The sequence below is a fragment of the Egretta garzetta genome, unplaced genomic scaffold (genome assembly GCF_000687185.1).
Source record: "Egretta garzetta isolate BGI_Z169 unplaced genomic scaffold, ASM68718v1 scaffold575, whole genome shotgun sequence".
Lineage (NCBI taxonomy): Eukaryota > Metazoa > Chordata > Aves > Pelecaniformes > Ardeidae > Egretta > Egretta garzetta.
Genome location: NW_009259790.1, coordinates 913,723 through 937,581, shown reverse-complemented (window position 1 = coordinate 937,581; position 23,859 = coordinate 913,723). Strand labels below are relative to the sequence as shown.

Sequence of the window (23,859 nt, the reverse complement as noted above, 5' to 3'; positions counted from 1 at the left end):
TTACCAACTGAAATAGGGCTGAGGAGGAAACAAAGTTACAGCCATTGTTGCTACAGCAACCATATACACAGGAGTGTAATTTTGCATTATAATGACCTATGCACAAATGACCTGTTGAACCACTGTAACAGAGCCAATAAATGACTGCTAGCTTGAACAGAAGTTTTTTTAAATAGTGCAGTTACCTAAAGAAAAAGTGAGATCCGACTCCAGCTCGTTTAATTTTTTCAGAAGTTCTGTATTGATTTTTTCTAGCTCTTTTTCTTGTTTATCATCATTCTTCCCATCACTGTGATAGTTGTATCTTCAAACCAAGCCAGAAGACAGTAATTTCACTTTACAGTACATACAAAAATACACAGACATTTAGCACGTTTCTACAAATTTCTGTATTTTACAAACCAAAACCCTCGAAGCATTACAGCTTAGAATCAAGAAGTTTATGGGTGTTTGTTATCAGCGATTTTGGGGCGGGGGGAGGCTACTGCTGCAAGCTTAACTGAACACAACAGATTTCTAGGTAATATATTGATTATACTTCCAACTGTTTTGACTATAGAGAATCCTTCCCAGCAGACAGGATCAGAGGATCAGAACAGACATTTGAAGGGTTTTATTCAGTATATGATACATAGATAAAAATCTAAGTTACACAGTAGGATGCATTTGCGTATTACACATCCATCTAACAGATCCACGCACTGCCTCCAATATTAGAACTGTCACCCTCATTTTGCTAAAACAGCTCTTCAGCTTTTCTTAGGAAAAAAAATATCTCAAAAGTAAGCCACAGTAAAAAGGTAATTTTTTTAAGAAGCACTCAAAAGCTTCAACTGGGTGCAAAGCCAGATACAAACCAGCAAACAAGACACACAAATCACCACTAAAGAGATCACTTATTCCTTTCTGTTAATGCACAGTCTATCCAAATACATAATGAAGAAAATACTGGAAAAATTTACCTTACAACACCTAATCCTGGCCAGCTGAGATCTTCAATATACAGCAGGCCTACTGTTCTTCTCACTTCTTGCTCAAATTCCTCTCTCAATTGCAGTGTACTTGTCAATACTGGTATCTTCATTTTTAAGCAGTCTACTAACTGATCGACATCCTGTATTTCAGTTCCTAAAACTGAAGATTTGATGTGTTAGAGTGTGTGATAAAAGTGAACGGGCATACACATAGATTTCTGAATTAAGTAAGAAATCTGTAAAGAAGCCACTTTAAGTCAATCATAAATATAACTTACAGAGAGTATTGAAATACCTTGATCTATATAACAGTGTTTTTTCTTCAGTTATCCAGCCACTGATACACCAAAATGGAGAGCGCTAAAGATTTCATAAAAAATATGCTAATAAGAAGGATTTTCTAATGTTACAAACTAATAAGGACAATACCCTTTTTTGTTACACAAGTTGCTAGCATCAGAAAAATTCTTCTTCCCATAGCCAAACAGGTAATGGGAAAAGCCAAAACAGCTTCCATACTGGTTAAGAAAAAATCATCACAGCATCATCAAGTACTTTTATTCTAAAATCTCCTTTTCAGTGTACACCAGTAATCTCTCACATCAGTGTGAGGTGTTTTGATAGCCTAAACTGTTCACCCCACACAAGCTAAAAGGAGATGCCGTGCATCACCCTGGGCCTTTGCAAGTTGCTCTGTGCATCTGCTGAGTCTAAACAAAGCATGTATACAGTGCTGGCTTAAACATGAAATTTAAGACACTTTCCAAAACACAGATTTTAAGGTTTTTCCCCTCCTACGTCAGTAATTATAGAAAACCCTAGAGGTTTAGTAGATAATTCTTCTAGTTAAGCAGTTATATTTTGAACACTAGCACCATTTCAGTGTTGAAACACCTGTGTAGAAGGCATCATCATCTTGTGTTAAGCAGCTGAGAGAAGGAAAGGTAGAGGTAATTTATCCTTCATATTTCTTTTATAACTGTCAGAAATAAAAAGCTTCTCCCCTTGCTTTTCCTAATGAATTTAAAAAATAATTAGTCTTTCTTTGCAAAAGTAGTGAGGCAATGTCACATACACCAGCCGAGCTACCCCTAATGCACCTGTTGCCACAGCAGAACAGGATGATAAGCCCGAGGTAGTTTAGTTCAGTTTTGTTTATAAAAAAAATCCTCACCATAGATGAATAATACTCAAGAAACTCTTTAGTAATCTGCTTTTACACCAGGAGACTGTTCTACAATTCCATAGCAACTTCCAGTTTTTACAAGTGGCTGAATTAAGTGAGTGTTACCTGCAGAAGTCATTAGTGGGCTAAAACGCACACATGTGCCTTCATCTTCCAGTTCTACCACATCAGCTCCACTGGCAGGAACCAGCTGTGCCAGCTGCTCTCCTAACTGAAGGGATAGGGCACAGTTAAAGAAATGTACAGAGCACGACCTCCTGCAGCCGCTGGGTCAGGCCAGACTCCTCCCACAGTTAATGGAGCACCACACGCTAAACACAGTTTTCTGTATTTCTCAGAATCACTTCTTGTAACAAAATACTTCAACTTGCTGGCAAGATGACAAAGTTGGACAAACCATGAAAATTCAGGATAAGATACAAATGTTACAAGTCAGAAGTTTCTGCAAAAGTGTCATTGTCATTAAGCATGCCATGATTACTGTACAACTGATCTAAAGTAGTTATGCGCCCAGCTCTCTGAAAGCACAAGTTTCTATAATTAATTATCTTAAGATCTGGAAAAGACAGACTGCCTATTCCTGTGTACACAGACATTGCAAATGAAGTGTTTAGCCAATTAAAGAGTTCTGAAGTTTTCACAGATTCCCACAAGACCAAGGAAAAAAAAAACCTACCAAAGGCTTAAGATGCAGTAATAATTTCACTCATAATTACATGTAAAGTAATCAGAAATGTGAAAAAAAACTTTGCTTCAGAGCAAATTCATCTTTTTAATCCAAAATGCCCACTAGTATTGCAAAGGATATCAGATCAAGAATAACGATCAAACTAGTCTACCAAAGGTGTTATTATTACTGATGAACCCCTGGAAGCATTCCACTGCCACTTTTTTCCTAAGGAGAAAAAGCATCTGTTCTTACCCATTGATTGAAAGTGTCATAAATGTGTCTTTCGTTGCTTATTATGGGGTGCTGAATAGTTGAGGCCTGTGCAGCATGTGAGGTTTGATCTGAATCCAAAGATACAAGAATCATAGAAATGGATTTTTATTTACTTAATTAAACAAAAGGCAACCTAAAATTTAGATAAAAGACAATTACATTTCCTAGGTAATGCAATACATCTACATGATGTGCTGGACCTCAAGCAGACTAACAAGGATTTTTATTTTTTTTTAAAAGGTCTGCTGAGCACAACAAATACTAGAAGTAAAACAGAGTTGAATATAGTAGTTTTAAAAACAACCGACAAACTACTTCTCTCAGTATTGAGGTTCAAATGCCCCAATGGAACTAAACCCAATGTTTTCACAAAGCAAAATCCTGTCACAGCAGGCTGCAAAATTTAATTTGATGCATTCAGCTACTTTTAAAATCAAGTTTTAATGATTACTTTCTGTTTTGAACCACACAAAAATAATACTAAGGATTTAAGAGTCCATTATACACATAAAACACACAGAAACGGCCTAACATCTTACATCCTTGTAATTCAGGTAGGTGACTTCTCCCTAGTAAACCTTTTCAAATAAATGCATCAATGTGCAAAGCAATCCACCAAGTCACTGGACCAGGATGAATAGGTTTACTGAGTGAGTGCAACCACTAATTAGATTAAAACCAAAAACAAGCCCTCCCCATGCCCAACACGGGAAAATCCACAGACAATTAAAATCAACACTCATAACAAAACCACAAAGTTTCCTAGCACTCTTCTGCCTCATCCCAGCTGGATATTTCCCCACCCTCAGAGTGTGCACGTGCAAACAGCACAACAATGTCCTCTGTTGGAACTGACAGGACAAAAATCCTCTTTCTTGGAGAGCCCATCTAAGTAAGGATGTTCTGCTCAGAGCCACGTGTGGCATGGCTACTGTAAACCCATGACACTATTTCCAGAGCTGTTCCTAATGTGTTCTGCTATTTTAAAAACTATTGCAACAGCAAGTGTAATCAGTAAAACAGAGAAACATGGTTCTTGCAACTAGCCACTGAAAGTTTAAAAGGAACAGAAAGCCTGAACAAAACCAAGGAAGATCTTTCCCCATCAGTACACTCAAACAAAGCTTGCAGCTTATGAGAGGCTTCCGTCACCTGCTCTCAAGATCAAAATCACATGCAAATCTCTCCTCACTCAAGGCAGCAGAAAATGACCTGTTATAAAAATTTAAAACATTGCAGTCTGTCTAAAAAAATAAGCTATCACATATATGGATTCTATCACTAGATTATGACCAGCATTCACAATCTTTCTAAAAGCACGTTATACAGAGAAGTGCACTACATAACATTTATCTCATCAAATTCATTTTACGAATTATACATTTAAAAAACTATAAAGAGAGATTTTTTGGGTTTGTTTTTAAATGAATCGCATACCTCTATTTGAATATTCCTGGAAGAACTTGAAAACCACCACTGGTGAACTCAGTTCATCTTCAACCTTAAAAAAAAATCCCTGAATTAGATATATTTTCACTTACTTTTTTAAACATTTAACACTGTGTATAACTCTTTAGACTGCTGAGCAAAGCAGATCATTTTGTTTTGCTAGGAGTAATAATGTTCACACTGTCTCAGTATTGGAAGTTAACTCTTCTGTGTGAGTGTGAGCAAACGCATCTATAAACACATGAAAGCAAATATCATTAATCAGGTAAAGCAGAATTGTATGGATTTAAGGCATACATAATTAACATTTGGGCACTATAAAGCAAGAAAACTAAGCATGTTCATTAGCAAATATACCATGCTAAATAGTTTATTTAGCCTTACTTATTTTCAGACATTAACATTAAAAAAAAAATTATCTTGGAAATCACCCCAGATCATTGGGGGAACATAAGAAAGTTTTTTTAGGAATAACAAGATTATAATTGATCCTGCTTTGAAGGTAGGAGAAACGGACTGGGCAACTTCTGGAGGCAGTCCGAGGCTACATTTCACAATCCTAAAAATGCAAGATTTATTTAAGTAAAAGGGGGAAGTGCTACAGTAACTTGAACTCCCAAGGCCACTAATACTCTTGGAAAAACAATTTTTACAAAAATCATTGTCACTCAGAATGTCCCATGAATTATCTATTGCCCCAGAAAACCAGCCTGAATATATTTTCTATACATCAAGTGTCAATTAAAATTAGAGGCAGGGGGAGGGGAGTAAAACCACCAAACCCTGTTGAACAGGACATCTCGCTGAAACTGAGTTTGGAATTAATACATTAGATGTAATTTCTAAAACTATTTCTGGTGTAAAAATCTCAGCTGGGATAGTTTTCGCATACAGTTTCACAGGGTTCACAGTATTATCTCACCAGGAGGGTAAGATGCAGCCAGAATGTATTAGAGAGGCTTATAGAAACTGGTTTCATAAATGTATTACTGAAAAAATTCATGTTTTAAATGGAATTAAATCAACCTCTGGAAACAATTTCTGGATGCTGTTCTGTCAACTCCACTAAGTGCATGAGTACACACCAATGGAACAAATACAATCTAGAGGTCACGTATAACCAAGCACCCACCATTTGACTGAACACCAGAACTTAATTAGAAAGATACCAAGCATTTTCAAAACAATGGCTATGATTTAATATGCTTAATTTTTTGAATAAAAGTTATTCTTATTGTTTATCAAGCAAAGACTAAGCAATCCAACCAAAGTATTAAATATAGACTGTACCGAAGTTTTAATGAAATCCAGGTTTTTCAAGTTTTCCAGCAACCTTTGACTCTAAAAGACCACAGCAGAAGGGAAACAAAAGGAAGAGACAAACACAGTTTTTAAAGTCGAAAATTATTCTGAAAAAACATTAAATAGTCACCACCATAATTTCTATTTCTGAACAAGCCTCTACAACGCATCAAGAGATTCATCCAGTTCTTATTTGTGAATTTAGAATGTAATGGAAAAATATTTTCTGTTTTTAGTAAAACACTGCCTACAAAGTGGTTTTCATTGAAGTCTTGGTGTATTTGTTGACAAAATCCCAGAGATACTACAATTCCATTGACTAACTAAAGCACAGGGTGTAGCAGACCAGTTAATTTTCTCAAAGCTACCCACAGAAACTTGTTATGATGGCTTTCTAAATTATTTTAATTAAAAAAGACAGTCTTACACTGTGGTTTAAGACTATTAATAGACTATTATAAAAGCTAATGTCAATCTTAGTGCCACAAAACCTTAATGACTAATGATACTTTGTCACTTTTTTAGGCCTTTCATGCCAAAAGCTTCTTCACTAACCACTACAGAAACTCGCCATTTTGCCCTTCTTTGAGTTTCTAGTAAGTGCTGTACCTTAAGGAAAAATGTTTAGCATATAACCAAATTTTTTTAACTAACGCATTTTATTGGACCTTAATTTTTACTAGGGTAAGGACTCAACTTCAAAAATAGTGCATTGCCACTGTAGCTGAAGAAATGATTTGAAGTCCTTCTTGTCAGACATTTATAATTTACTATTACTTAAGTCAGTATGATGCCAAGTAGAGTACGAAAATAAGAGTGTCTTTCTCTGAACAGCTTTCAAGCAAAATACTTAAAATAGAGAAGTGACAAAAAAGTGATTGTTATTTACTGTTTAGAAAGAACAAAGATTAAATATTTCTTTACTCTGCTTTCATAATTAGTTTGTAACACAAAATGAACCAATAGGCTATACCGTCAACAACGTTGATTCTTCTACCACGCATCACAATAAGCAAGAAGATGTGTTAACAGCTATTATAAAAACATTCCCAAGTGTAATGGTGTTCTGTGATAGCCACCTGGATATTGCATGTACTACTGTTGCTATCTGAACTGTGTTTCTGCTTGGAGACTCAACCTGTTAAATCTGATGGCGAGGATTCTTCAGAACAGTCTGCAACCCATACTCAAAGCCGCCAAGTATCCGTAACCAAGCTGTTGCTTACTAGTTGTGAGGCATGCTTTATCCTCTCCACAATCCCATCGTGGCCCAGGTACTGCAAGGAGAGCCACAACGGCAGGGCACGGAGCTTCTCTACAGGCTGACTTGATGTCAGCCCAGCTGCTAAGGACTAAAGAGGAAAAACAAACAATAAACATACCAGCATTAACCTCTCTTCAATTATTTCATTTTTGCCAGCTTATGGAATGTGTCACAGATTAAACAGGGGAGCTTTTGCAAATTGTAATTTAGATGCTTATGAAGAGCAACTACACCATGATAAAAATTAAAGTCTCAAGATCTTGAAAATAATGACTGAAGTTAAACGTACCAAAGATGGATCCTCATGTCTGTAGAGTGTCACTGCAGGTACCGCTGGGAGACCCAGCCAGGAACCCAGAGTAAGAGTCATGCTGTCACATTTTGTAGCAGCCTGAAGTTTATTACAATAAGCAGAATATAAGCCATATATATTTTGATTAGATCATGACCTTAAAATCTAGAGCATGTTAGCAAATTTCTAGATATAGAAAAACATACCAGTACAGAAGAGGAGACATAACCCAAAGCCAGAGTTGCCAAATTCACACTAGAAAAATAAAGTGGGTTTAGCACATATTAAAAATTGTATTGAGAGAGCATTTTAATCTTCAGTTTAAATATTTCATGTTGATGTGCAAAGGGAGTTAAATTTTTTTTGTATGTTTTTCATTACCAGTGCAGTAGATGTTGCTGCTTGGTATTTCAAGATTGAAAACACGAAAGTAAAAATCCATTTCAATCTAAAAATGTTTTGGTCCAACCTTTGGTGAAATCATCCCCCAAATGCCTACCCATAATTCAGCATCAGTTTGGTATCAGAAATAAATAGCATGCAAATATAACACTATATAGTGAAATATCAGGAGAACCAGAGTCTCTACCAAAAAAAAAAAAAAAGAATCTTAGAGCAATGGAGTCTTCATTAAAGAAAAAAAAAAAAAAAAAAAAAAAAAAGAAAGAATCTTAGAGCAATGCAGTCTTCATTAACATTGTTGTAAGTTCTTGGAATTTCTTTTCTTCTTGGTTTAATCCTCCTCCCAGTTATGTTGCACACTGCACTTGCAGCTGTTTTCTTGACAACCTTCATGAAAGTGTTATCTCTTCCATGCTCATTTCACTCTCCTTTCTCATTCTCAGTAATCGCTGTATAATGTCTCCCCTGACTTGTCCTATAAAGTCTTTTTATTCATATTCAAAGCAAGGGCAGATAAGATTACCATCTGAGTAAAAGTAACCACTAACTTATGCCGAAATAACCACTCCAATTAATTATTCCTGCATGTGTAAAACAATCTGTATCTCATACAGTGACAAAAATATAACCATATAAAACGCTTAATATGGCAAAAATAAGGATGATCTTGTGGCCCTCTACTAGCTGGTTAGCTGTAACATTATGTGCTGTCAGACTTTTTAATGAATATAGTTATACAGAAATAAACTTCAAGTCTCATACCCTTCTACATGGAGCCACATATTATACTGCTCACAAAGTTCCTTCAGTCGGCCGAGTTTATCTGTGTGCCCAGCACCTGGTGTCCCTTTGTTGAAAAGGAAAAAAGGCAATCACAAAGGGTAAGCGTGCAAACTAGGACTCTACATAAAAGGACCTCTTGTACTGTTCTCAAAAAAAGTCACACAAGAAAGGAGATATTTAAAAAGAGCCCACTACACAATATTTGTATGTGGTTCATCATGACTTGTGAGCAATTGGAATTATAGACAAAAAAAAATAAAGATACTTGTTTTGCTTGTCAATATACATTAAAATACTTAGCAAATTAGATGTCCTAGGCACTAAAAGATTCAAGAGCCTCAGATAAGAAATGCAGACTTTTTAGTATGTTAAAAGTATGACTTCAACTAAAGGAAACTAAACCAAGATTAACATCTTAGATGCTTTTCCAATTCCAAAGCAAGTAACAGTCACCTTCTTCATTTGTATTTAAAATAAATCTTGTTCATGAGCAGTTCTGTTTAATTAACTAGAAGAAAAATATAGTTTTTAAAGCTAAAGTTGATGGCACATGCATCAAAAAAATCATGAAGTGTTAAGGTGAACCTGATTTTCAACAAGAGATTTGCACTCACTAAAATAAGTTTTAGTCATATTAATACATTAACTGACATAAGCAGAACTGTAGCAGTATAATCAGTTAAATAAAAACCCCTCTAGACAGGTAATTTTTGTGTGGCCATTAAGATATTTTCTGATACTTCTTGACATGCAACCACTAAGCTGTTTAATAAAATATATTTTCATTTTGGATCTATAGATATTCATGAAATAGTGTGCTTTTTTTGTTATTGTTTGCCCGTGGCACTTACCAGCATTGGCCACAAGCAACAAAGGCAGTTTTCCAGACTCAACATCATCTTTAATCAATCTGTCCAACAAAGCAACATCCTGTTATCAATAAGAAAAAGGTATGTATTTATAAATACGTTTGTCAAACAATACAGAATTGTTTCTGCTGAACTGGAAAAATGCATTAAGAGTGAAAATGGACAGCATTCTGAAGTTTTGGAGACATTCTTAATGTCTTTGTTTGTGACTTGCAGTTTCTTCTTCTCAAAGGTAAAATAACCCAAAGGTCAGATAAAGCATTTATGAAAAATACAACACAAATACATTGTGTAGTTTGTAAACGTACCTCTGACTACACATATTCTAGAAATCTTGGACTAAAAAGCACCTTACTATATGCCATTAAAAATACCTTGCAAATGACAAGACCAAGATACAAGTTGCTGGCTTTTTAGATTTCAATCTGCAATCTGTACAGCTATAACACAGGGAACTTAGAGGTTGAAAAATTATTAATAAGCTTTTCCTAACAACATACTTGACATTCATTTAATGAGGATTTTCAAATGAACAAACAAACAAAAAAACAAAACCAAAAGCTCTTAAGGAAGACAAACTTACCATTTGATGTTGAGATCCAAACATAGTGTTACAAGGCACACGGCACATGCAAGAAAGGGGTAAGCCTAGCTGCAATAAAAATGATGGAATTTCAACAACCAAGATATACTAATTTCAGGCATTCACAGAAATACACACAAAAAATAGTAAACTTGACAACAAAAAGCTGGATATTACATTATAAAGTAAGTTTCCTACTAAAACTTACAATCAAATTAATAGCAGAGAAAAGAAAGCACAGGGGAAATTAGAAAAAAAAACCCCCAAGAGTCAACTTTTGGTTAGCATATTAACTGTGTTCAGTTTCTCTAATGAAATACCTGTGCCCTGTACAACAGCCTAAAGTCAATCCTCTTTTTCTTGGTCACCCTTGCAATTAATACATCCTATAAGCAAACATGTGCTTTGTGCATGGGCCATGTTCCACTGGAGGTTCACAGTCACCTTACTACTACTGAGTAGAGAGCAATCTGCCTACTTTGATCATACAGCTCAGCTGACTATTCATGCTGGTAAGTCTGAAGTTCTTCATTTGCTATGGAACTATTCCAAACAAGACTTTCTGCAATGTGATCAACACAGCCTACTTCTCACTCAACTGCTTTCCTTTTGGAAATCCAGTATGTTTCGGCTTGGGTCTTTTTCATCATGACCAACAGCTTATGTAAAGTGCAATGCAATCTAGAAACAATAATTCATTTAATAAATAAATAAATAGCATATTTCCTTTCACTGGAAATATTCAGAAAATTTCTCTTCCTCCCACTGTATCATTGTTGCAAAACACAGACTGTAAGTGCAACCTGAAAGTATGTTTTCTAGATAAATGGTTTTAAATTAAACACATGGTCCACTACAGCTACTGAGGTTACCCCCAGTACAGACTTTGCTTCCTTTGCCTATGTTTTATAATTATGTTGGAAATCACAATTGATAAAGCAATAATAATACACTGTTTAACATTTTTGTATTACTAGCTTGCATATATTTGCCTGGCATCAAAGTATGGTTTCACCTCAGACTCCCTTCCCTCCCAGCCCTCATTATGTTTAGTCATATTGCTATTGTTTCTACCATGAGGAAGAGTAAGTAAGTTTTCAAAATCACTAAAGCTCTGAGCTTCTTAAAATCAACTTCTTTGAGGCCAAAGCCTCATTATTGAAAATGCCCCCCTTCATACTGTGTTTCAACAGGCAGACACATCATCCTAAGTCTCAGAAATTTTTATAAAGTTTTATAAAATTACATAAAACTATTGTGTCCATAGAAAGGCAAAGAGATGAGGATGAAGGGAATCTGCTCATGAGGAACACTGATCAAGCGAATGCGTGGAAGGAACAGGAGAGCCGCAGAGAGAGCCTGCTCAGCTTGCTTGGGAATACATGTGGTTCAGTCAACATAGAAGCACTGGGAAAAATCTGGAAGAAGCTTCACTTCTAACAGTGGAAGTTCCAGTCAGACAGATGGATCTAAAGGAAAACTTTCCCTGGCCCCAACCTATTTACAAGATTGCTGCCAGTAGTGTACCAGACTGTACTGCAAGTACCAGTCTCTTGCAGGAAATGTCTGAATATGTTTTTTAAATCTAAATTTGAAGGAGGCAATATGAAGCCAAATAGGTCCTACCTGCAGCTAAAACCCCAACTGATTCACTTTACCTGATTGCAGAGAGCTTGGCCCAAGCCTGTTCTAGCTGCAGAACTAATGTATATGACAGGCTGCTTAGTATACAGCACATTAAATCCTTCTACTGTATAATCTTCATAGCGCGTGTGAATAACGAGTCGACAGATTTTTAGGAGACCTTCACGATCATCTTCATGATAATACGCTGATCCATTTTCATACCTGCAAGAAAAGCCAAGTAAATATAACAAAACCAATGGCCAGTTTAGTGACTAAAATAACACTGACCAGCAAAGGAGCTCACAAGAAGACAAAGACAGATAAAACCCCCTTCTATTTTCCCAGGATAAAGTAGGGTAGAAAGAAACTTTCATGAGGCAGGCTGAGATTAATAATGAGAGAAGACTAGAATATGTTTCCTTGGGGCTTGTGTGGGTGTTGGTGTCTGCTCCTGTCCCACCTTTTTTAACGCTTCTGAGAATCAAACTCAGATCAGCACATTAACATTTATAATCAAAAAACAGGGGCAAAGTAACCAAAGAAGAGATAAACTATGAGCGTTCCACGTTGAGGGCAATCCCTCAGCTGTCTTAACTGTAGAAAAGGAAACGTCAAAATATATGTCAATTTATTAAGCAACTTGCAAGCTAGATTTTTCTTCTAGCATTTTTGTGCAACACATAAATTTGCACAATTAAAGAGTGGCATTTATCAACATATTTACGTAAAGGCCCTGAAACATTTTAGGTTATCACAGACTATCTGACGCACAAATAGTGCTGAGTATTCCAGAGTTAAAACTCCAGAATGACCCACATGCAAACATTTACTTCACCTTTACACAACAGTTCTGTGATCTAACAGCGGCAAAGGAAAATTCTTCTAGTGTTGCTCACAGCCACAGAAAATGTCAAGAAGTATGAAGCAGTTCATAGCATGGTATTTGTTCAATGATGTTGCCTATGGGTCACAAAACTTTGGGGACCACAGTCCAATAGATACCCACCATTAATCACAAAATCACAATGTTATTGAATGTTTGATTCAAAACAGAAATATTTATTTTTATTAGCCATGCCATTTAGAAACATCACTGACACACTCTCTATATACACATAAATTTGTCAAAATAGCTGGATTACCTGCAACTTCTCAAATTTCATCATTGCACAAGGTTTCAACATCTTTAAGTCAAAGACAGATAAGGATAATCATTGAAGTTATAAAATAATTCTGATAGAGGTGAGCCCATAAACATAAGAAAAATGCTTTGTAATTCTAACAACTCAGTTTGGGTTAACTTCAGTTATATTTTTACTATTTCATTCAATTAATAAATACATCTTGTCCTCAGTAGCACTAACAAGATTTTCTGAAAGAAACAGTATCACGAAAGGGAGAATGTTTTTGGCTTTTTTTTCCCCCTTCAGGAAGAAAAAAAGGAATTTCTAATCAGTAAACTCCCTCCCTACTCCAACACCTCCACACAGGTAATTTCCATTCTTCTCTCATGGAACAGTTTAAGATATCTACACTACATGATGAAACAGGCATTTATGAAAGATTTCCCTGTACTGTAAATTTCAGTAGTGTCACCTACCATACCTGGAAAAATAAACTAGATCCAGGGAGAGCAAAGGCAAAGTTAACTGAAAACATCTTTTAAAAATACAGAGTGCCCCAAGCCTCAGCAACATAGCATATGCCTCAAGAAATAAGAATTTAGTTAAATATTTGACCAACTAAATGTCTGCAACTGTACTCTGGCCCTTAGCTCCACCATATAGCCCTTATAAAAGGATTTTTATGGCAACCTTGTTACTAATAAATTCCTGCCATTTAACAAGAAGTTGTTTTTTTTTTTTTAATGATTTGATGTGTTTCAGACCTTTCAAAGAATATTTGTAAGTTTGTGGCACAGTGGTTTCTTTTGTTGACATCCTTGGTCCAGTCACACATATTTTTAAACAATTATCACTACCTAGTCATACATAAGTTATTCACAATGACTCACCTGAAAAGCCTGCAGAGCCAGAGAGTAGTATCAGAAAGGATCCTTGTTGTAAGTTTTCTCAGTCTTTCCCTGTCCAGCACTGATATATAAGCAGCCAAACTATGTCCCAGTAGAGCCATGTGACCCTGTTCACCAACATTTTGAAGTCTGCAAGCCAGAACAGAGTAACTGCCAACTAAATACAAGTCACAAACATTTCTGTAATGTTAGGTTTGCATATTTTTATTGTAGAGTGGCAGGATTTTTGACATGCAATTTTAAATATTTAGCAGAGGGAAGTATGGCATACCACAGTCACCCTCCTGCCATTGTGTATTAACATACTAAAATGCCAGTGTAGACAAAAGCATTTGCACTTCACTTGGCCTAGCTGCTTACAATAACACCTCAGCTTCTTTTATAGCCAATCAATCAGCTAGCACTGAGTTGAAACTAAGCACGTTATCTGCATTGGGACTTCAGTGTATTAAACACATACCTTTCCTCATGCAGAGGAAACTCAGGAGACTTGTTATTCATATCTTTAGAGGCAGAGGTTTCATTAGTTTGTTGGGGATTTTTTGGTTTGTTGGGGTTTTGGTTTGGTTTTGGTTTTTTTTTAATCTCCAAACTCTATTTCAAATGTTAGTTTTCAATAATCTTCTGCAGATTAATTAGTATTATTTCTATTTTACAGAAAAATGGAAAACAATCTTACTTCCTTTTTTTTCTTTAAAATCTACAAGGAAAGATGGTAAAAAAAACCTATTGGTATTCAAAATTTTATAAGACTTTCAGACTTAAAAAACCTTTCAGAATGTAGAAAACAATGAGCTGTCACATTAGAAAATTTCCTTGTCTAATTCAATTTATGAATTAGTTACGAAAGCTTTATAATTTTAAGAAAGCCAAGCCTAATGCATTATTCTGGCTCAGTATATAATAATAAGTTGCCTTTAAAAAGTTACATGGTTGCACAATATCTTTACACTTAAATGTGGAAGTTCTATGATAATCAGAACATAACAAAATCAGGTACCTCCCACATACAATAATTCATATGGCTTTACCGGTAGGCCTGTGAAGTTTCTTCTTCTTCCTCTCCATGCATTAGGTTCTGAACTAACTGAAGTATGCTCACCATATCCTGGCCACTGGTGTACGGGGGAGAGAAAACAAAAATTGTATTAAAAAAATAAAAAAAAAAAATAAAAATCTAAGTATCAGCATCTAACAAAGATGCCATGTGGGACACAGCACAGTAAGATACGAAAACAACACTGCACTTTTACAGAACGCTGAGTATAGCAACAAAAATGGTTCCTTGCTCTCAGAAAAACAGAACACGAAGATGAAGTTGTGGAATCAATTAATTCAAAACCCTACTTAATTATAATAGGACAGTTCAATAAGTATGAACTCAGACTCACAGGAAAACAAATCTACTGAAATCTGAAAATTTGGACTGAAAAGTTTGACTTGACTATTTAATTGCTTACTGCTACACAGCAAAGTAAGGTAATAGCTAAGGATCAAAATTTCTCTTCACATTATCCAGCTTCAGATCACAAATTCAGCATCTCTCTTAAACAATTACCTACAAATATTAGTTTCTGGCAAACAAAAACTACATTAGACTGCTGACACAATGCACTCTAACATGGTAAAACTGGAACAGACCCTCAACACTTCAACTTGTATAATTCCAGCTAAAATTTACAGTAGTATAAGAACTTACACTCTGACAGTTGAAATTGCTTTTTATTCTTAGAAAAGCTAATTTGGTGTCTCCACTCAAAATCAAGTTTAATTTATGTACACAAAAGACTTAAAACAGATTTTACAATATTTTCTGAAGGCTACCTTAGGCTCCTGCAGGATCCTCTTCCAAACAGACTACAACCAATTTAAGTCTTAGTTTTCAGGTACAGTGATCTTACTTGCCTTATGCACAAGAACTCCATATAATTTCTTAAGACAGCTGTGCTGAAAAGGTGCGTGGGGGTGTTTGGTTTTGTTTTGTGGGTGTTTTAATGAATCTTTGTTCTATAGCACAAGTTCATCTATACTTTATTTAAGTCTCAGTCATAGCTGTATACACCAATACTTCATTAGATTCCAACAGTTCAAAATTTCAGTCACCAAGGACAAGTAATCTCTTTTTTTTTTCCTACGTGAGTATGGAAATAGTTGGTATGATGATAATTTTTTTTTTCCCCCCCATGTGAGTATGGAAAAAGTTGATATAATGCCTGGCCTGGCAAATATTCATGTTTGCACTAATACAGAAGTTACTTGGAAAACAGACCTATTACATGTATTTTTCAGGTTCTGAAAAGTAAAGAGCATTATATAAAAATTGTTGTTGCCTACCTGCCTTGGAGTGGTCCAGGAATATCCTTCCGCACGTACTTCTTTTCATTTTCCTCCTCCACTTTTCTAGATTAAAGACAGAAGAATAAACTATTTGTGTTTTATGACATCAAATATGTAGTTGACTTTGACTTGCAGAAATACCTACCGACACGTTTGCAATCTATTTCACTGAGAACAGTTTCATAAATAAATCAGGTGAGACCAACACAAAAGTTTAGCTCAGATTAAATTAAAGAGTTCCTAAGTTCTGGTTTTTTAGTTCTTTAACAGGAAATGTCAAACTTACAGAAGAGTCTCATATATACAGGAATGAAAAGTTACTTACACATCAATAGGAAAAAAAAAAAACCCTAACATCTCCAAAAATATAGACTTGCTGGACTTGCTCTGAATATTACAGAACATGCATAAATATATATCTTTATCTTTAAAAGCCCATCATGTGAGAAACAATGGTGATTTGTATGGGTATAAGCTTCACAATGACAACCTTAACCTACTAGGAAAATGAGTTCTTTACTGCTTAATGACAGTGACATCAATAATCCTCCCCTTAGCACAAACAGCTATTGTTTTTGTAGTTGTTATCCTTTGCACATACCTTTGATTGTCTTCTAGCATCTTCATTGCTTCATTCAGATTCTTTCCCATTTCTGCTAGAGTAGGGTCAACCATCTTTCCAGAAAAAAAGATAACAACTTTTATGAAAAGACCAAAAAACATTTGTTACTACTATCCGCACAACACCCTCACTATTCATGCATTAGGCAGATTCTTTTAATTAGTCTGTGTGTACTCATTTTTAAATAACAATACGTTGTATATCCTGAACTCAAAATATACAGAATGAGAACATATTACTAACCTAAAATAACCCAAAAGAAAACTCAGTAGTGATCTGGATCTATTACTGATAGAACCATTTTTTTTTCCTGCACAAGAACTTTTTCCAAAGTCCTCTTTAATTTCTAGATACCTCTTTTGGAGTTTGATGAATAACGAAAGAAAGAGCATCAGAAGGCAAAAAGGATTTGAGAAGCGCAAGGTATTCAAGTAAGTGCTCATTATAATGCATTAGCTAAAAAAATTGGCCACTTTGGCCCAACTGAATAATTCTTTTCTTTTTCATAACCATTCTACACCAGCAATAAAACTTCAACTATTCCTTTAAATTCACATGCTGTCCTATCCAAAATTAAAACAAAACAAAGTCACCAAAAACCTGCTAAGGGACACCCTGATCTTTCTACAGAGTGTGGAAAACAGATTAATACCCTAAGTACAATCACAAGTCTTTCAGTGGCAAATCTCTTTTAGAAATTATCCTTTTACTTCACCTGACAACTCATGTTTCTGCACCAAAAAAGCCCCATTACCATATTCTCAGTTGAGCTGACCTGACAGTCAGCTCTCATGATGTACAGACTGCCGTTAACAAAACAAAACATACCACACCAAAAAAGACCCACAAAAACCAAACTAGCCCCTCTGCCACAATAGTAATGGGAGGGAACTGGGGGGGTGGACATGCCACACACCAAATAAAAACCCAAAACAACTCACCACCAAATGAGAGAACAATCAGTGGATAAGTACAACACTAGTCTCACAAGAAAGTTATCTTGTAGAAAAGAAGTTGTTTGAGAAGCTAAACACTGAAAAATTTGACCAAGGCAAGTTTCAGGTCATTGAGCATTTTGATGCAAATTCAGGGGGAAACTTGCATAAATTGACAGTTCATTCATTTTTTTTTCAGATTGCCAGTTCAACTAAGGCGTATTCAAATGTGTTCAAGTAATAATTCCTATGGGAGACTAAAAAAGCCATTTCTTACCTAGGAAACACAAGAAGATATAACTTAAGACTGCTCTAGCAAAGGCAGAAATAAAATGGCAGTTTTCCCTGCCATTTCCCAATTCAGGTTTCCCTGTCAAACTTTTACAACAGAGAAAACACCTAATCCAAATACCCTTGTAAATCTATTTTTTCCTGTTTCTGGTGCCTTTAAACCATTTTTTTAATCTTAACTTATTGGAGAGATGCCCTTTAAACTAGTCAAAAGGATAAAACTGACCTGCAGCAGACAGCTTAAGAAAGACTGACACACAGAAAAGGCTTATCTTCCAGCAATTGCAGCCCTCTAGCTACACAAAACAGGTCAAAAATCCTGAATTCACTGCTGAAACCAGGTAACAACAGATACTTGTTAAAGAGCCTGTCAGGATGGAACAGATTTAAAAAAAAATCATTGAACTTATTTCCCCTGAACCAGTGACAGGTTCAAAGACTAGTAAGTAGTATTTTCCAAAAGAACTGCTTTTGCTTTGAAGAATTCTCTTTTATGAGCTTTAACCCAAGAAGCCTGGCAGGAGCTCGTGACTCTGACACAAGAGATCTGGACAGGAACATTTATCCATTTAAGGATTAGATGCCATCTAGAAGCTTCCAGAGAATGTGAAAGGTATCATCTGGCAGAGTCTGGTTCACCTAGAGCGGTCAATATAAACTATGTATGAAAAGTAAATATACTCCATTATGAAGGTAGAAGGTAACACCACCAATAAGACCCATCACATTAGACAGCAAAAACCCCTAAGATACTCAGGTGACCCCGTTAGAGAGTCTCTTCTCCCCTCCTCTGCTTATCAAATTTTCTGTAAACATAGACTCCACAAATTCAACATCAACCCTTTTTCAAAAGATCGGCCTATATACAAAAGCCTCTAGTACTTAACCTTTTGGACTGCTGCTAAGGTTGGGGGGGGGGGGACTGTGTGCTTAACCTTTTTGCCTTCTGCTAAGGTTGGGGGGGGGGGTACTAGGGGAAGGGGTGGTGGTGTTTAAAAAAAAATCCCAAACAAGTTTAATATTTACATTATCCATACTGCAGTTATATAATAGCTTACCTGCTACAGTATTTGAGAAGCAGTATTCCTAAAGGCTTGCACACACTTTCCATCACTGCTGATGGAAATGCGTGCAACACAGGCAAATATGTTTGCCCATGCAGATGCAGACACAAAAGCAAATTTAATCACTGAAAGGTAGTGGGATTAATTTACATAAGGATTTTAACACTACTTTCATCCAGAGGACTGATCAAGAAAAGAAAAAAAATTAAGTTGAGAGATACCATATGTTCAAAGACTATTTTTACCAAAATATTTAGAGATTCAACTCATATTGTAGCAAGTGGTAGGTGTCTGAAAGAATCAGTAGCCAGGCACGGTCACGCTGGATCAAACCAAGATTGATAGCTCTCTGTATTCTGTTGCTTTAGAAGTGGCCAGTAACAAATGTTTGGGGGAAGAACAAAAGAATAGTGCAAGTATTGAATAATATTTTCCCACAACAACTCCCAGCATTTAGCAATAAATGGGTTTTTACACTTGTGGCTTCTACAACATCCATTGACTATGATATCCACAATTTAATTAAGCACTGCATGAAAAAGCAGTACAAATATGAAAAGTTCGAGACCTCACCACAGAAATGAAAAAAAATTACACACTCTGCAACCACTTGATACTCAGCATACAATATATATATCTAGAAGAAAAATCTAAATATGATCGCTGGCAATCTTTCCATACATTTGCAGTGGTTTCCAGAGTTGCACCACATCAAAGAAACTCTAAAAAGAAATCTTAACTTAATAAATCAGTCTTGCTCACAGGAGACTTTAAGGGAGTAGTTAAGTAGAATAATCTACTGTTTTGCACACTTTAATTCAGGCTGCCATAAAATGTGATCAATGGCTGGAAGGTAGTTATTTGCTTGAACCTTCCTCAGCATCACATGCAAATATTCAAACAGATCTGTTGTAGATGAGGACACAGATGTAGGGGCATTACAAAAAGGGCTCTGAGCTGCTTTTGTTTGTTACTAACACAAAATTCACCTGCTGGAATTACATCAGATGTTAAAACCTGCACGTGCTTACCTTGTGGCTGATCCTGTCTCACCAGTAATTACATGTGTATGAAAACCTTCTGCCAATAAGCTGGCAGAATAAATACATAAAATATGGTTTAAAAAGTCATAGGAAGTTACACTCCATAAAATGCTATGAAATCGAGCAAGTCTTTGAATTCTGATGTGGGTTTAATTGGAAAATTAATCCCTACCAGGTTTTTTCCCCAATTACTATGTGGACATGCAGCAATTTATTTTCTCCTTTGAATTATGGAAAGCAAAAGACCCCACCTTTTACTGCTGCATACTGAATTTTATTTATGCTTCCTCCTCTGCCCACATTAGTAAGGGCATGGAGGTGGGAAGCAGAATTCCATCTACTTATTTTGAGCAGCAAAAAAAAAATAGGTGTGGCAAAGTTGCAACAACAAATCACTCAGTTATGAAAGGTTTCTGAACACACTTTGATAACATGCCATAATAAAGTAGTACGTTGCTTTAGTTTAGTCTGTAAATGAGATCAAGTGTGTATAAAAGCCAATCAGTAATAACCAGAATACTTTTTTCATGTTCTTGAGCTGGCAGATGAGTTCTTGAACATCTCCTGGACCATGGGACAACACACTTTTTGAGGGGTTAAAGCAGCTGCATTAGGTATTATATTAGCCTTAGTTTCTGCACTCAGTCCTTCCCCTGGCATTACAGCACCTGACTCTCATCAGTTAGGTGATCCTTTGTCCAGATGAGTTACAAGACATGAAACGTCCTTTCACGCTCTAAGGAGGCACCAATCAGGGCTTCTTCCTTCAAGATGTCCATTCAGCAACCGGACACCTCCTGCCTCCTTAAGCCCTTCAAAGATCCTGACATTCCCTACTCTACTTTGATTTTTATCATTTGTTGCCTTCAAAATGTATTAATCCAATTCACTAACGGTAATTTGAAATAGGTTTGATTTGTGGTTACTTCCCGATTTTGTAACTCATCTGTTACTATTTTTTTTAAGCACTTTGAACTGTAAACTGTTTCTGGTTTTATAGGCAGCATGTCACACCGTGGGGTCACTTGGCAACTGGGGAAGGATAAGGGATCATTCTCCAGTTACGATAAGATTGAATGTTTATTACAAATTCAAGAAGGAGAACGTTGCTTCATATACCAATGTTTTACAATCTTGATTTTGCATTTCTGTAGGCTGTACTCATAATGTAAGAAAGGGATGATTTTTAAACAGTCTACATAAACCACTGCGTGTGCAAAGAAACTCACAGATTTAGCTCATTACATAGTTCATGACAATTATGCCTCATTTTCCCACTACATCATTATATTTGCCTAGAAGAAAATTTTACCATCAAACCCCAAAAAATGTTCTCAACAGTAAGTTAATCTCAAACAAGATCAGTATTGTTCAGCCAAAAGAATACTGTGTTTATTCTCCAGGCTAAGAAAAGTTTTAGATAATAAATAAAAAAGCAGCTACGCCATGACTGTTAGGCTTGAATGAAAATAGCACTGTATCACCACAAGGGTTCTGCTTACAGGTATTTGCTCTTTTAATCTTTATCATTTCCCTGACATGCAGCAGGATTTGCATGCAGGTCTGCTGTCATGAATTTTCTATAAAGGTACCAGGATCTTGTGGTAATTAGCACAGTAATAAAAGAGGAAAGTCACGGGCTGAGCAAGAAACCAGAACGGTTTCTGGTTTTCATGTTTAGGAAGAACACTGCTGTAGACAGCAAGAAGTTGCAAGGAAAGAATTTGCCCTATTTTACCATTGACAGAGTCACCTAACTTGAAACTTAAAACGTTAAAATCATTCAGAAGATTGGTCACTTCTATCAAAATGTAAAAGGAGGGGAGGGAGGGGAATCATAGATCTGTTAGTCAAACTTCTGAAATTTAACACAGGCTTTCATATGAACTTAGATTTCAAGTTCAACCCCAAAAAGATTTCCAGATTTCAGATAAAATTCATTCTAATTACACCACTTATGACACACAATATTAATACATAAAAAAACCCAAAACGTTTGTCTGATAAACCAAAAATATTTTGCAAAATCAAATAATGAGATTGTTGGTGTGCACACCTGTGTGTCAGATTCTACAGTGGTTTTCCTCACAATCCTATCATGCAATGTTTTCAACTCTTGGGAAATTTCTCATCTGCTAAAAAAAAAAAATCTGTTTCCATATGCAAGAGTGTAATGGCTGTAGTCATACATTGTCACCATGCATTACAGCTGATTAGGTGATTCTACCAAAATGCCTTCTTCATTATGAAAAATAAAAAATTGTGACAAATTGTATTACAAGTTAAAAAGTACTTATCACTGACATCCCAATAAGCTACACGTACAAATACACAAGGAGGAGAGAATCCATGGTTCAAATAAAAGACAGCCTCAGATGCATTATGATAATGCTTAAATAAGCACAAGATAAGCGGACACACATTCTCTGAGGATAAACATACCTCAACTTGGATAAATTTCAAATTTATTTAGGAAGACTTCTTAGAGATCATGCTCAAGACTAGCTAAGGTGCAGATTGTACAGATCTACACCGATCTTAACCAAAAACTATTTATTTCAGGAGGGCACTAAGTACTAAGTGGCTAGAAGACAATAATTGTGCTGTGGCATGTTATTATACAGCGGATTACAGCTTTTATCATGTGGAAAAAAGCCATGATAAATGAGAGAGGAAGTAAAACAAATGATAACTCTTTACACACATCTATTTGCATACACTAAAAAATCAGACATGGCAGTTTTTTCAGGGCACTCACCATTATAGACTATTCCTTACATCAAGGACACAGCCAAAAACCAGACCTTTATTCTGTTAAGGAATTTAGGTATTTAGTTCTTACACAGTGTTTTTGTTGCTTCTTACGATGACCTAGTCGAAGTTTATAAGGACTTTGTCAGTACTACAGGACAAACACTTGCCCTGTACTATTGAGCCTTCTTTAAATAACTGCATATTGTACCATTATTCTGCTTGAGTCCGGTTTGGAATACTGTCTTTATCAACTAGTATATTCAACTAAGTTTTATTTAAGTAATGAAAACTTTTCTGAACAAGCAGCAGGCACTTTTGCCAGCATTAGTAAAGAACTTAAGCTTTTAAAGGCTGTTTTTTAACCCTGTATTCTTCATGTGGATTGTAATGTACCAAACATTTTGCTACCAACTCATTAACGACATTAGAAAGATATTCCCTGAATGTCCTTACTATTCATTTTAGTAGAGCACATCCCATTCAAACTTTTCTAGACCATTCCAAAGATTACATGAAACTGAATATGCTGTGTGTATAGTAAATGATGCAAAGGGGAAGCACACATTAATACCTCTTAGGCACATAAAGTATAAATTATTTTAAATGTATACTGTCCTCAAAGACATCCAACAATGGTGATAAGCTATGTGTGAGCAGCCATCCCATCCTCACTTCTAGGGCAGGTCTTCTGAAGCACAGCAGGTGCTATGAAAGCCAGCAGAAGCGTGGCAGGTCCCAAATTACTCTACCAGATTCTGACTGACTCACAGTGACAAAGGCAAAATAAGTTTTGTCAATCACTTATGGTATTACAGAATCAATATTTGCTTTGTACAGTACGTTGGACAGAAGAAAGCAAACACAGGGCAGCAAACACCTCCAGTATAAAATGAAAAAAAAAAAAGTCAAATAATATTTTCTCTACTATCCCGCCAAAGGCTAACATTCTCAGGAAATAAGCTCCATCTTCCTTTTAAGAAAACAAACAAACAAAAAAAACCCGTTCCTAAAGCATTTCCTGATAGTTATCCAGACTTTTTATAGACCCAGGACACAGAAATAGACGGCGTTCACACCGGCGACGACCGCCAAGCGCGGCGGCTGGGGA

At 36.0% G+C, this 23,859-nt stretch overlaps 1 protein-coding gene across 1 annotated transcript in view; it reads right to left on the bottom strand.

The window, feature by feature from the left end:
• PDXDC1 (pyridoxal dependent decarboxylase domain containing 1) overlaps positions 1-16,720 on the bottom strand; it is a 24,067-nt gene extending 7,347 nt beyond the window's left edge. Inside the window, exons 1-17 of the mRNA XM_009639571.2 lie at positions 16,644-16,720; positions 16,040-16,105; positions 14,737-14,820; positions 13,688-13,834; positions 11,706-11,895; positions 10,048-10,116; positions 9,447-9,525; positions 8,575-8,659; positions 7,617-7,665; positions 7,408-7,509; positions 7,081-7,206; positions 5,843-5,893; positions 4,541-4,604; positions 3,083-3,171; positions 2,266-2,371; positions 963-1,134; positions 186-304 (exon numbers count right to left, since the gene is read on the bottom strand). Coding sequence (XP_009637866.1) covers positions 186-304; positions 963-1,134; positions 2,266-2,371; positions 3,083-3,171; positions 4,541-4,604; positions 5,843-5,893; positions 7,081-7,206; positions 7,408-7,509; positions 7,617-7,665; positions 8,575-8,659; positions 9,447-9,525; positions 10,048-10,116; positions 11,706-11,895; positions 13,688-13,834; positions 14,737-14,820; positions 16,040-16,105; positions 16,644-16,717 — 1,672 coding nt within the window. The 5' untranslated portion in view covers positions 16,718-16,720. The remainder of the gene's footprint in view (positions 1-185; positions 305-962; positions 1,135-2,265; positions 2,372-3,082; positions 3,172-4,540; positions 4,605-5,842; positions 5,894-7,080; positions 7,207-7,407; positions 7,510-7,616; positions 7,666-8,574; positions 8,660-9,446; positions 9,526-10,047; positions 10,117-11,705; positions 11,896-13,687; positions 13,835-14,736; positions 14,821-16,039; positions 16,106-16,643) is intronic.
• Between the last annotated feature and the right edge of the window lie 7,139 nt (positions 16,721-23,859).